This window comes from Euleptes europaea, chromosome 1 (assembly GCF_029931775.1).
Source record: "Euleptes europaea isolate rEulEur1 chromosome 1, rEulEur1.hap1, whole genome shotgun sequence".
NCBI classification, from domain to species: Eukaryota; Metazoa; Chordata; class Lepidosauria; order Squamata; family Sphaerodactylidae; genus Euleptes; species Euleptes europaea.
This window is the reverse complement of record NC_079312.1, coordinates 144,342,364-144,356,122: the sequence shown is the minus strand read 5'-3', so window position 1 is coordinate 144,356,122 and position 13,759 is coordinate 144,342,364. Positions and strand designations below refer to the sequence as shown.

The 13,759-nt window shown below is 43.7% G+C and overlaps 1 protein-coding gene across 1 annotated transcript in view; it reads right to left on the bottom strand.

Annotated features, from left to right (window-relative positions):
• Nucleotides 1-13,194, bottom strand: part of NOL11 (nucleolar protein 11) — a 34,289-nt gene extending 21,095 nt beyond the window's left edge. Inside the window, exons 1-4 of the mRNA XM_056866894.1 lie at nt 13,051-13,194; nt 12,501-12,614; nt 9,723-9,779; nt 8,735-8,880 (exon numbers count right to left, since the gene is read on the bottom strand). Of these exons, the coding sequence (XP_056722872.1) occupies nt 8,735-8,880; nt 9,723-9,779; nt 12,501-12,614; nt 13,051-13,194 (461 nt within the window). The remainder of the gene's footprint in view (nt 1-8,734; nt 8,881-9,722; nt 9,780-12,500; nt 12,615-13,050) is intronic.
• Nucleotides 13,195-13,759: the final 565 nt, after the last annotated feature.

Below are 13,759 nucleotides of genomic sequence, written 5' to 3'. Positions count from 1 at the left end.
ATTTAAAAAACTGGTAACAAGACAAATAAAAAACATAAAATACTATTCGCAGTATAAAACTTGGAGCAGAGATTCTATACTTATTAAATTTCCTTATCCTTTCTATCGGCCTTTTTCTTGCTCCGGGCTTTTATCACACCAACACAACAACTGGCCACTTGTTTTGAGATCGTCAATTAATAATTTATCCAGCCATACCTGCTCTGGACTTTCTGTGAATTTAACTATTATAGTAGAAAAGGGCAAGAGTCCAGTAGCACCTTAAGACTAACAAAAATATTTTCTGGTAGGGTATGAGCTTTCGTGAGCCACAGCTCACTTCTTCAGTTACAGCTAGAATGTGAATACATCTGTCTTTAAGTAGAGGAGAGTGAATACAGACAAGCATTAATATGTAAATGTTAACAGTATGTAAATGTGAATAGCCGGCGTGATGGGATTAGGTGTGGTATGCAGAAGTCTGTGATGTCCAGGGGAGAGATGGTTGTGGAGAAATCAGCATTGGTAATGAGCCATGAATGCAAGGTCTTTATTCAGCCCAGGTAAATGCATTGACTTTAGTTTGAATATCAACTGTAATTCAGCAGTTAACTATTATAGGATAGACAAACTTAACTATTATAGGATAGACAAACCCCTCAGATCACTATAATATGGACATCAAAAAAAGACATGCTTCATTGTCTCCATCTCTCCCATGGAACATGGGCAGAGTCTCTCTAGATATAGGGCTTCTTTGTATTTACAAAAAAGATAAGGGGCTGGGGCCATAAGTTTAGATTTCATAGGGGCTCTGAAACCTGGTGTCTTGTTAAGATCGTGTTGTTGCTCTACATCCTCAATCTTTGGTTTAACTAAGCTTTTTGCTTGTTCATAGTCTAACTTCAGAAGCTCACTTGAAGAAAGGCCCACTCTCCCTAAATGGTTTCTAACTGCCTGTATCCATTTAGGCTGGAAAGATTCTTGGCTTAACAGCTGAAGTAGTCCTCTTCCATTTTTATTTATCTTAAGCCATTGATAAGCTGATTGAAGAAGAACTCTTGCCTCAATCCGCATTACCCCAGTCTCCAGTCAAGTTAAGGTGTTAGATCAGGGATGGGGAACCTCAGGCCCGGGGGCCATATGCGGCCCCGAGGACATTTTTGTGGTCCTCTGGAGCTCTGGGGCCCTGCCGTGGAGGCACGGTGCAGGGCAGCCCTCCCTGGGGCCTCGTTTGCTCAGGCACACCGCTGGCTGCCCTCCCGCCGGGGAGGGGGGGAGCGGGGGCGCCCTCCAGGCCTTCTCTGCGTGGTATGCCCTGGGGTTGCCAACCTCCAGGTGGTGGCTGGAGACCTGGCAACCCTAGCCTCTCCCCCCCCCACCGGAAGATCTACACCTGGTATGGCCCCCGAATGATGTTACAAATGCGCAAATGGCCCTTGGCAGGAAAAAGGTTCCCCACCCCTGTGTTAGATACACAGGGGGGACCTGCAAAATAGCGTGAAGGAATTTAGACTGTATCTTAAACTGTATCTTTAGAAAGTCTAAACAAGATATAGAGGGACCTAGATAGACACCATATAGCAACTGAGGCAAGATTTTAATTTGATACAGCTTCAGGGCCGCTGGCACATAAAAGCCTCCCTTAAAATGGTAAAACTTTAGAATGGAATGTACTGACCTTGCCGCACGTTCAGATAAAAAGTTGCAATGTGCTGTCATTGATCCTGTGTCCTGGATAACAACCCCTAGATATTTATATTTGTTAACTTGCTCTATCCTGTGTGTGCGTGTGTTAAGTGCCGTCAAGTCGCTTCCGACTCATGGCGACCCTATGAATGAAAGTCCTCCAAAATGTCCTATCTTTGACAGCTTTGCTCAGATCTTGCGAATTGAAGGCTGTGGCTTCCTTTATTGAGTCAATCCATCTCTTGTTGGGTCTTCCTCTTTTCCTGCTGCCCTCAACATTTCCTAGCATGACTGTCTTTTCCAGTGACTCTTGTCGTCTCATGACGCGACCAAAATACGACAGCCTCATTTTAGTAATTTTAGCTTCTAGAGTCAGTTCAGGCTTGATTTGATCTATAACCCACTGGTTTTTTTTGGCAGTCCAAGGAATCCGTAACACTCTCCTCCAACACCACATTTCAAAGGAATCTATTTTCTTCCTATCAGCTTTCTTCACTGTCCAGCTTTCACACCCATACATAGTAATAGGGAACACGATGGCATGAATTAATCTAGTCTTGGTGGCCAGTGAAACATCCTTACACTTCAAAATATTTTCTAGCTCCTTCATGGCTGCCCTTCCCAGTCTCAATCTCCTTCTGATTTCTTGGCTGCAGTCTCCCTTTTGGTTGATGGTGGAGCCAAGGAATAGAAAGTCTTGAACAATTTCAATTTCCTCATTGTCAACCTTAAAGTTGTGTAATTCTCCTGTAGTCATTACTTTTGTTTTCTTGACGTTCAGCTGTAGTCCTGCTTTGGCACTTTCTCTTTTAACGTTCAGCAGTAGTCGTTTCAAATCTTCACTATTTTCTGCCAATAATGTAGTGTCATCGGCATATCTCAAATTATTAATGTTCCTCCAATTTTCACTCCACCTTCATCTAAATCTAATCCAGTTTTCCTAATTATATGTTCTGCATATAGATTGAAGAGATAGGGAGATAATACATCCTTGTCTGACACCTTTGCCAATTGGAAACCATTCGGTTTCTCCATATTCTGTTCTGTGGCCTCTTGTCCAGAGTACAGATTGCACATCAAAACGATCAGATGTAGCGGCACACCCATTTCCTTTAAAACCAGCCATAGCTTTTCATGATCCACACAGTCAAAAGCTTTGCTGTAATCTATGAAACACAAGCTGATTTTCTTCTGAAATTCTCTCGTATGCTACAGTAACCAGCGTATATTTGAAATATGATCTCTAGGGCCTCTTCCTTTTCTGAAACCAGCTTGAACATCAGGCATTTCTCGTTCCATATATGGTAACAGCCTTTGCTGTAAGATTTTGAGCATCACTTTACTTGAATGAGAAATTAATGCGATGGTCCGATAGTTGTTGCAATCTTTGATGTCTTTCTTGGGCATTGGAATGTAAATGGATCGTTTCCAGTCTGTGGGCCATTGTTTTGTTTTCCATATCTGTTGGCATATTCTTGTCAAGATTTTGATGGACTCCATTTCTGTGGCTTGGAATAGCTCTATTGATATCCCATCTGCTCCTGGTGATTTGTTTCTCCCGATTGCTCTCAATGCAGCTTTCACTTCACTTTCTAAAACTGTAGGTTCTTCTTCAAAAGATTCTTCTTGGAAAGAATCTTTTATCCTGTCATCTCTTCTGTATAGTTCTTCAGTGTATTGTTCCCACCTTTTCTTTATTTTGTCCTGTTCAGTTAATGTATTTCCATGCTGATCTTTCAGCATGCCTAACCGTGCTTTAAATTTCCTTTTGATTTCTTGGATTTTGTGGAACAGATCTCTTGTTATTCCTTTTTTGTTGTTCTCTTCTATTTCTTTACACTGGTTATTATAATAGGTCTCTTTGTCTCTATGCACGAGTTGCTGGAACGTTGGACTTTTGATTCTATTTCTGTCACCTTCTACTTTTGCTTCTCGTCTATCTCTGGCAATTTTAAGAGTTTCCTCAGACATCAATCGAGGTTTTTCTTTTCTTTTAGCTACAGGAATAGTCTTTGCACATTCTTCCTTGATAATATCTCTAGTTTCCACCCATAGTTCTTCAGGTTTACATTCACTTAAACTCAGTATGCAAATTTGTTCCTTACATGGTCTTCGGGAATATTGCTTAGATTGTATTTTGGTGCTATGAATGTTTTGGTATTTTTCTTAAGCTTTATCTTGATTTTCGATATTAACAATTCATGATCTGTACCGCAGTCGGCTCCTGGTCTTGTTTTGGCCGAGAGAATAGAGCTTCTCCATCTTCTGCTTCCAATTATATAATCTATTTGATTTTCATACTGGCCGTCTGGTGATGTCCATGTATACAATCGTCTATTTGGTTGCCTGAAACATGTGTTTGCAATGAACAGATTGTTGTCTTCACAGAATTCTACGAGGCTTTCTCCTGCTTCATTCCGTGCTCCTAGCCCAAATCTGCCAACAACATTTGATTCTGCTTTGTTTCCTACTTTTGCATTCCAATCACTACTCTATCCTACTCCTGTTCATAACCCACTTCCTAATTTTTGGGTACGAGCCAAATGCTATTACTTTGGTTTTATCAAAGTTAATTACGAGATGTTCATTTTCGCAAAAAGCTGCAAACCTATCCATCGCTCTTCTCAACCCAACTGGTGTTCTAGATAACAGTACAGCATCATCTGCATACAACAGGATTGGTAAATGTCGGTCAGCTAGTTTAGGTGGATGTAAGTTAACCTCTCTCATAATCTTTACTGTGTCATTGAAGTAATAATTGAATGGTGGTGCTAGAAGACACCCTTGCCTAACACCCCTAGAAGTTTTTATTGGATTGGTAAAATGGCCGTTTGGACTACATCTCACTCTAAGTGATGACTGTTCACGTACTGCTCGGATTAAAAAGAAAAGTAGTCTGTCTATATTAGCTTCCATTTTCTGCCAAGGGTGGGCCTTAAGATAGAATCAAAAGCTGACTTTAAATCAATAAAGGCAGCATATAAAGAAGTTGGGCCCTTTGCCACATACTTTTCAATTGTAAGCTGTAATGTCAGACAGTGCTCTGTTGTAGATCTTCCCTCTCTAAAACCTGCTTGCTCTAGTGCAATTTGATTCTCTTGTTCAAGCCAGATTACAAATTTATCTAATAGATACCTAGAGTATAACTTGCTTATGATACTTAAAAGGCTAATAGGCCTGTAATTTTCTAGGTCTCTTTTGTTGCCTTTTTTTATAAATTGGAACTACTATAGCTATCCCCCAATCTTTAGGGATAGGTCCAGTTGAATCAATATAAGTGAACAGGGGAGCCAAAAATGAGGCCCACCAGTCTATATTTTCTTTTAGCAGTTCAGGCGGAATACCATCTAGGCTGGGAGCGTTACCATTTTTTAACCTAGAAATGAGAGCTTTTATCTCAAGAGGGCTAATCTTAGGCTATGGATCTAGGTTTTCAACCCCTAGTAGTGTATTATCCTGCCCTGCATATTTCCTCCAGTGATGCCTGTCGGTCAAACACAGCTGAGGTGGCTGAGCTTCTAATGGAGTGAGCCGTAATTCCAGGGGGCATAGGGATGTCACTCATCTTGTATGCCTGTTTGATGCACTGCTGGATGGTGGTACTGATGGCTGCTCTCGACATTGTATTCCCTTTGTTTGGTGCATCTCATCGTCTAATAGGCTCAGTACGCCTGATGTAGATGTGTAGGGCCCGATGTAGGTCCAGGGTGTGCCACTCCCCCTTGTCGTGCTGAAGGTGAGGACAGAAGGAAGGAGGATCTCCTGTTGCCTATGGAAAAGGGAACTGACTTTAGGGGTGAATGTAGGGTCCAAGCAGAGAATCTTATCTCTATGGAAGACAGCCCTTTCTTGCTGACAGGGCACCCAGCTTGGATACCTTGCGTGCTGACATAATGTCAGGAACAGTGTCTTCATGCAGAGCCACTTGAGTCCGACTTCTCAGAGGGGCTCGAAGGGAGCACTGGTGAGTGCTGAGAGAACGAGGTGTAGCCTCCAAGTTGGAAATCTGTGGACTGTGGGTGGCCTGGTCTGTGTTACGTTCTTTAGAAATGATTTGATGTGAGGATGTGTCAATAACAGGAGGCCTGTTACTCAAGGCTACGGTGGCTACCTGCCTGCGTAGTGTAGATGCCTTGAGGCCCTGCTGTACTCCGTCCTGTAGAAAGGCTGACTGATGCTCAGCTTTAAGGGGTCCGCATGCTTGCAGCGGCACCAACGGACAAATGCCTTCCTGTAAGCATTGTGTCATGAGTCAGTCTGCTGAGGCTTCCTCAGATGAAGAGGACCCTGAAGCAGAGGAAGGCGGTGGAACAGAGCAGCTGCAGCAGGCTGAACCACCACAGGCAGAAGGGGCGTTCTCTTGTCTACAGCTGCCAGCACAGGGGACTTACCTGTGCAGCCTCAGGAAGTGCCAGAAAGCCCCCCAGAGCTGCTGCAACAGAGATGTAAAAGACTCAGGGAATAGCTACATGATCAGAGAAGAAATACCAGACTATAAGCTCAGCAAAGGACACTCCCAGATGACTGCAATGAGGTTAATGAGCTTCAGCAGGCAGAGAATACTGAGTCAGGTAAAGTGCAGCAGCTGATCCACTTCAGGGTTATTTAAGCAGACTACTGTGGCTGACTCATTATGGGAACAATTTGTTGCTGACACTCAGCGTTGATTATGAACACTGGCTGTTTCTGAGATCATGTGACTCAGACCCCAGACTGGACCCTGACCCCTCGTTTGGATAACGCTTTTGGTACTGCTGCTTGGAACCTGAAGACAACCCGGCATTCAACTTGGACTGCTCCTGACCACACCTTATGCCTCTGGCCCTTAGATCTGCTGCTGTACAGGATACATTGTAGATTCTGGGGTTGGCCGGTTTTCTAGAGGCCAAGAGGGTGTCAATCACATCTTGATTGACACCCTAGGTCTGTTCCTTGCACAGGTGTCTAGGCATGGCTTTCTTCCGGTCCCTGGTTTCAACCAGGATTCTCTCGAGTTTCTCCCTAAACAGCTTATCTCCATGGAAGGGATATGCCATAAGAATTCCCTCAGAATGAGAGTTTGCTTGCCATGCCCTCAGCCATAATGCCCTCCTACTGGCTGAGCCGGCTTCCACGGCACATGCTGCAAACATTATCATGTCAAAGGATAAATCTGCCAGAAAGGTAATGGCCTTTAGAAGGCAACTGATCGCTTCTGAGGCCTTTCTATCATCAGCTGGTATTAGCTGTTGTAGCTTGCGTGTCCAGACTATAGCCTCTCGAGACAAGGGCTGAAGTCGCAGCTGCGTTCATGGCCAGAGCAGAACACTCGTGCGCCTTCTTGGAGGCGAAATCAGACTTGCTATCTAAAGCGTCCCTGATAGAACCCAACCTGTCTTCCGCCAAGAGGTCAGAAGACTGGAGCGCGGCTACCAGGGGAACCTGCAGTAGCTGTGCAGCATGTTTGGCGAAATTATAAAACTTTTTAGAGGTGTCTGAGAATTGCCTGTTTGCCATGGCACAGCTTTAATAAGACCAGAGAGTCTGGGGAAGAACTCCCTTAGGCCTGAGTCTCTTGCCCTGTGGTTCCTCTGCTAGTTCAGGATCCTCTGATAAATCTAGAGCCGCAATAGTTTTGGTCAAGAGCGACTGAAAGTCCTCACCACTACATAATCTATTCTGTTTTTCCTCTATTACAGGTGTGTCCTTTTCTGAGGACTCTCCCTTTTCTCTATCCTCATCAGTGGGGGGGGGGGGGGAGAAAGAGGCAGGCTGCTCACAAAGGCTAAAATGGGGGCAGGTGGAACGGCCTTCCCAGCCGCCTTGGTGTGCCATGGTCCCTGGGGCCCATTGTAATTTGAAGGCATCCCCACCCTGGTGTCCAATTGGTCTTGGGACCCTTGCTGAGGGGAGCATGAGGTGGAACCCTGCGAACCCTAATAGAAGGAGCAGGGGAGGGTAGCTGGAATGCCCTTAAAGCGTTCCTAACAATTTCTACATGCAGATCAAAGATCCCCCATGTAGCTGTTGCTGGTGCAGGGGGGTCCCCTCTTGGCAACCTCTGTTGAAGTCGAAGACTTCTGGATTAGTGGAGTCTTGTCTGCTGCCACCGGCATACCCTCGAGGCCACTAGGTGCCACATTGGTAGCCTTGTGTGCCATGCATTCCAGGGGCGCCTTCTTTGCGGCTTTTTAAAGCATTGCGGTCTTCTTCCATTTGGATGCAATCGACTTGACCCCTGGTCCCTTCCTCCGTTATGCCACGATTGCGGTTGCAGGAGGGCTCGTCATCTTGGTGGTTCCTGGGCACAAGGAGACCCAGGAGGTGGTCCCCATCGGAGATAATGTCGTCCTCAGCTTGTTTTGGCAAGAAAAAGGGGGGCTGCCGGAGGGAAGGAAACAGCGAGAGAAAAGGCACTAAACAAGCTTGGGAGGTATAGGGCAAGCTGAGAGGAGAGTATGTGGAGAGAAAAGGTAGCAAGGTTGAATAGGAACAAAAGGGAAGTTTTCTAATGCTGAGACCTAATTGCAAGGGAGCTGCTTCGCTGCTGCTCTCCCCTAGCGAGTCAGGAAATGAACTGAAGAAGAGAGGAAGATTCCCTCAAGGAAACAGGAAATGGAAACCTTGTTCCTGCCTCCCCAAGCAACCAGTGGGAATTACCCAATCTGCAAGATGCCCTCCTCCTCCTAAGAGCAAGAACACTCAAGTCAGCTTACAGTCAGTTACATACATAAAATATTCAATATTAAGTACAAATTTATGGGAACAGACCAGTGAGTGGGATTTCACATATCCTCCTTTACAAAGTGGCTAAGTCCTGATGAAAGAGTAAGAAGCTGGCAGGCTGATGGCAAGAGCCTTGAACTCTTTGGATTAAGGTCCACTTCTATGTTTTGCACTATTTGCTAAATGAGCAGCTTTTAAGGCTTGTTAACTATTACGAAGCAATGTTTTGTTTAACTTGCAGTAATGAACAGGAAATAAAAGATAGCACTACAAAATTGTGAGGATGGAAGTGACCTGCATTAATGACTCCTCCATTACTTGATCTTTTAATTGTGAAGCTAGTCCAAACTATGGCACTTACCTAATCACTTCATTTGAGAAAACATTTTTAATTTCTTGTTGAGGTGCTGCTAGCAGAACATCCAAACTCTTAACAGCACCATTCTTGAACAGGACCAGGGGTTCAGCATGAGGCACTGAATGTATCCAATAGACATCTGCTGACAGCTGCAAAAACACAATAAAAAACCCTCATAATTTATTTTTTATTCATTTGCAGTTTAAATGGAAATAAACCAGGTTTCCTGGTTTAAAAACCCACAAATAAATATTGTAACAATCAGCAAAAATGTTTTACTCTATCCAACTTCACTGCTCCATTAACTAATGACACAGAGAGAACAATGCTTTTATTCTAATTCTGAAGCTAACAAGATTTGGATAGAAGACTACCTGAAGATCTCATGCAGTTCATTTTGCACCTCTTTGAAAAGGGGAGGATACAAATACAAAATAATTAAAACAGTTGCTTGAACTCTGAACCAACTCAATTAGGACAGCATTTAAATTACAATTCTGGTTAGGTAAACAGTATTAAAAGTGAAAATACTGGGCTGGATTCTACGCTCCACTGTATAGAAATTATTTTTTCTCTAGTCTTGTTTCCCTCTTAAACCTGGCTGCTACTATATCAGGCTCCTCACAAAGATCTGATTTCCTTCTGTCTTAAATTGCACGTAGTGCCAACAATGTAGCAGCACAAGTAGACCCTGTGATCACAGCAGAGGAATGAGCAAAAAGACTGATTTCATATTGATTCAGGATCCCAGGCAATGTGCCAACAGGGAATCACCACCTTACTTTTTATTCCTTCTACCAGAAAGATGGCAATGCCCACTGCATTCACTATCATAGGCCAGGCCAAAGATAAGGGAAAAAGTCTTTGAGTAAGAACAGGAAGAGTGTTATGGGAAGTACTCAGACTGATTAAGCAGGATCCAATAGACCAGCTACTCAGAGTGATATGGCAAAAAGTCCTCTTCTACAGTTTTACACTAATGAACACTTACCGTTGCTTTAAATACTTTATCCAAATTAGTGTCATCTTCTTTCCAGATCTGTAAAACCTTTAAAAATGTACCATTTTAATAAAGAGCAATAATCTGTTTGCTAAGTCAAGTCAAGTTTATTGTATAAGGCCATAGGCCATTACAACCTAAAACAGTATAATAATATAACAGGTTAAAATGTACAGAACCATAAAAAAACAAAATTAAGAAATTAAAATGCTCTATCTAGCTTTACCACCTTTCGTGATTTGCTTCACCCTGATTTTCTTGGCCACCAGGCCATACAGTGCCATTTTTTGGCAAATATAAGGATCCATATCTGATAACAGAATAATCTGTGAACATCAGATGAAAATTGAGACGCTGAAAGAATGAATCTGTTTGTGCTATATTTCTCCATGGAAAAATTTCCACCCCACATATGTAAATATAGTCTATTTATCATTGTTAGGGCTGTTGTGCTGTGCAACAATCATGTCTGATGGGCTAAACACGGGATATGAAGCACAGACAAACCCAGTCCTTGAACATAGTTCAGGTTTGTACATGGTGTATTTGCCTTGTTTTGCTAATATTTAAATACTTTATTTATTTAAATTTCGGAAACCCACATCACTGACCAGAGTACACATGCATGTGCAGACATATGCCACATAGAGTATAACTCCAACAGGCCTACAGAACTGCCAGAATCCTCTGAGCCAAGGTACATTTACAGAATTACACCCACAAAAAACAAATGCATTTTAAAAATTTCTACTCCATGTTTCCCTGCATTTGAAAATTACATACATTAAAATTACAAATATTAATGCAACAAATCAACGTTAGTAAAACAGAAAAAACAAAGCCCCTGCCTTGACCTCTGCCAGTGCAAATTTACTGCTAGTTGCTAAAGAGACAGAGGAGGGAGAGCAACAAAATAGTTTTGCCCTTTTGCACTAACCCTTGTGCAAACCCCCCCCCCCAAAAAAAACAACCCACCTTCAGTAGGAAGATTTAGTGTCCAATTCTAATTCTGTGTATATGGAAATCAGCCTGTTTATTTCAACTTAAGTACATATATGATTGTGGCATTACTTTTTATGATGCTTAGCTGTTTAACCAATATTGTATATAAAAACATGAACAAGATAAAAATATGGCAGTAGGGCACATGTTAACTCCTAAATGTATGCTGAAGAAATAAGCTATTTTTCATATTGCAGACTCTCCACATGGAGGGGCTGTGGCTCAGTGGCAGAGCATCTGCTTGGCATGCAGAAGGTCCCAGGTTCAATCCCTGGACTAGGCAAAAGGTGATGTGAAAGACCTCAGCCTGAGACCCTGGAGAGCCACTGCCAGTCTGAGTAGACAATACTGACTTTGATGGACCAAGGGTCTGATTCAGTATAAGGCAGGTTCATGTGTTCTTATAAAGGGATAATGCCATGGGACCATTGGTCTTGTACCCATGGAGTCAACCCTAAGGTGGGACACAGAGCCTCACTTGCCAGGTCACAAGTCCCTCTTGAGCTGTCACTTTTGTGCTGCCTTTTGGAAAGATCTGCTGCTAGTGAGCGTATGCAGAGACCAAGGGTGTTATGACTCCTGCGTCTGTTTGCATACAATCCTAGCTTTGATACATACAAAGTCATAACTCTGGCTCCCTCTCTTCCTGGCACGTGACTTTGAGATCATAAGATTTTCTATCACTTTTGGAAAGGCTGGAGACTAATGTACAGAGGAGATTAGGACACAAAAAGCTCTTCATTATATTCCTGGTAAAGACTCAATTAAGCTTGGTAAAAAATAATCACACGCATTCACATATCTAGTACACTTAGACAGGGCAAAAGCCAGAACGGGCATTAAACAAATAACAGTTCCACAAAAAAACAGTGGCATGCCTTACAGACACTCCAGAACAATATTTCAGAAATAAAATGTGGAAAGAGGTGCACTTATTAACCCTTTCTGGGCCAAAATGCTGCCAGAACACCACGGAACAGCTCGGAATGGGCATTAAACATATAATAGTCCCACAAAAAACAGTGGTGAGCCAACGTGGTGTAGTACTTAAGAGTGGTGGTTTGGAGCAGTGAACTCTACTAGAGAACCGGGTCTGATTCCCCACTCCTCCATGTGAGCGGTGGATGCTAATCTGGTTGGTTTCCTCACTCCTCCACATGAAGCCAGCTGGGTGACCTTGGGCTAATCATGGTTCTTAGAGCTCTCTCAGCCCCACCTACCTCACAGGATGTCTGTTGTACGGAGGGGAAAGTAAGGTGACTGTAAGCCAGTTTGAGTCTCTCTTAAGTGGTAGAGAAAGTCGGCATATAAAAACCAACTCTTCTTCTTCTTCAAGACATCACAGTATGGCCCGGAACGGGCATTAAACAAATTACCGCAAAAAACAGTGGCATGCCTCAAGGACACTGGAAAAGGTTAATAAATGTGTGCTCTCTCCGTGTTTTGATTTCTAAAATATTGTTCTGGAAAGTCTTTAAGGCATGCCATTATTTTTTGTGGTACTATTATTTAATGCCTGTGCTGCGGTGTTCCGAAGGCATTTTGGCTCGGAATGGGTTAACAAATGCACACACTTTCCACGTTTTGATTTCAAAAATATTGTTCTGGAGGATCTTTAAGGCATGTCATGGTTTTTTTCAGTACTATTATTTGTTTAATGCCTGTTCCAGGCTATTCCGCCTTTTACCCTGTCCCCAATTAGGTCACAGAATGCAATACAGCATTTCTTGCATACCAGTCACATTAATTAAAACAACAGCTCCATACCTTATCATCGTGGACAAGAACAAATTCTCCTGTTTCAAAATTGCACACAGCTGGACAAGTAATGACCTGGCTTTGTTTGACAGACCAGCAACCCAACGGTTTTTGGTCAGAAACCTTAGAGAGGAAAGAAACCAACAAAGCTATCAACTGTTATGACATGATGTTATTGAGCGTGATATAATAAAGCTTGAACGCCACCTTCTGTTAAATAGCATACATGGTTCTTCCCTCTTCTGTTCTACCCTTACAACAACCCTGCCTGGTAGGCTTTACTTGATAATGGTGAAGACGAGATGGAGAACAAGTAGAGCAAAAGGGGATTTTAAAAGTGAAGAGAACAATTAACATAGTGCAATGACTGCAACAGAACTGGATCTGCATACAAAAATGCCTGCAAAAAGGATCCCCCCCACTCCTACCACACCCGTGTCATAGGAGTCTGGCTCTTCTCATTCACTCTCACTTAAAGAGCAGGTAAGCAGCACGGGCAGCAGAACCAGAGCCATAAAGGCCCGGAGGGGGAAAGCGGGGGCAACAACTGCCTCTTTACCTTATACAGCGTGACCGTCCTGCCTCGGTCAGTGAGCAACACGCGGTCCCCGTCCGGCTCCAACCCCAACGGTCCCTGGGGGAGAGCACAGCCCCCGGAACCGGCCACAGTACACAACGTGAACTCCTCACAGAACGCCGCCATCTTCAAGATCGCGCGAGAAACACAGCCGGTAACAATAAACCAGCCCTCAGAAGTGGGCAGGGGGGGGAAGAATACAACGCGCGAGACAACTTCCCTCCTTTTAGTTTCTCTCGGCGGTTGGAAAGGAAGGGGCGGGGATTCGAACGGGGAGAGGGGACGTTCGAGCGCAAAACCGCCGCACGCACGCGCCGTTAGGAGAGGGCGGTGCCACCACCCCCGTAGGGAGAAGTAATCTCATAGGGAGTGCTGGAGTGAACGAGCGACAGAGAGGCGCTGGCTAGAGCGGCGTTAGTGTGCGGCGGCAAAGTAGAAACGTCAAATACGGGGTGTAGCGGCTACTGGACTCCAGCGTCATTGTAGAGGTTTGTCACGAGTATGGAGAGCTTGACGTTGTGAATGACTAAAAATTGTATGAATGACTAAAAATTGTATGGAGAGCTTGACGTTGTGAATGACTAAAAATTGTATAGTTCTGGCGCTGTTCTTGCTGCAGCGGACTGACCCGGGTCGGCTACCGTACCGGAAGGTGTGGCTGGGCTGCCAGGATTGAAGATTAATAGAACGC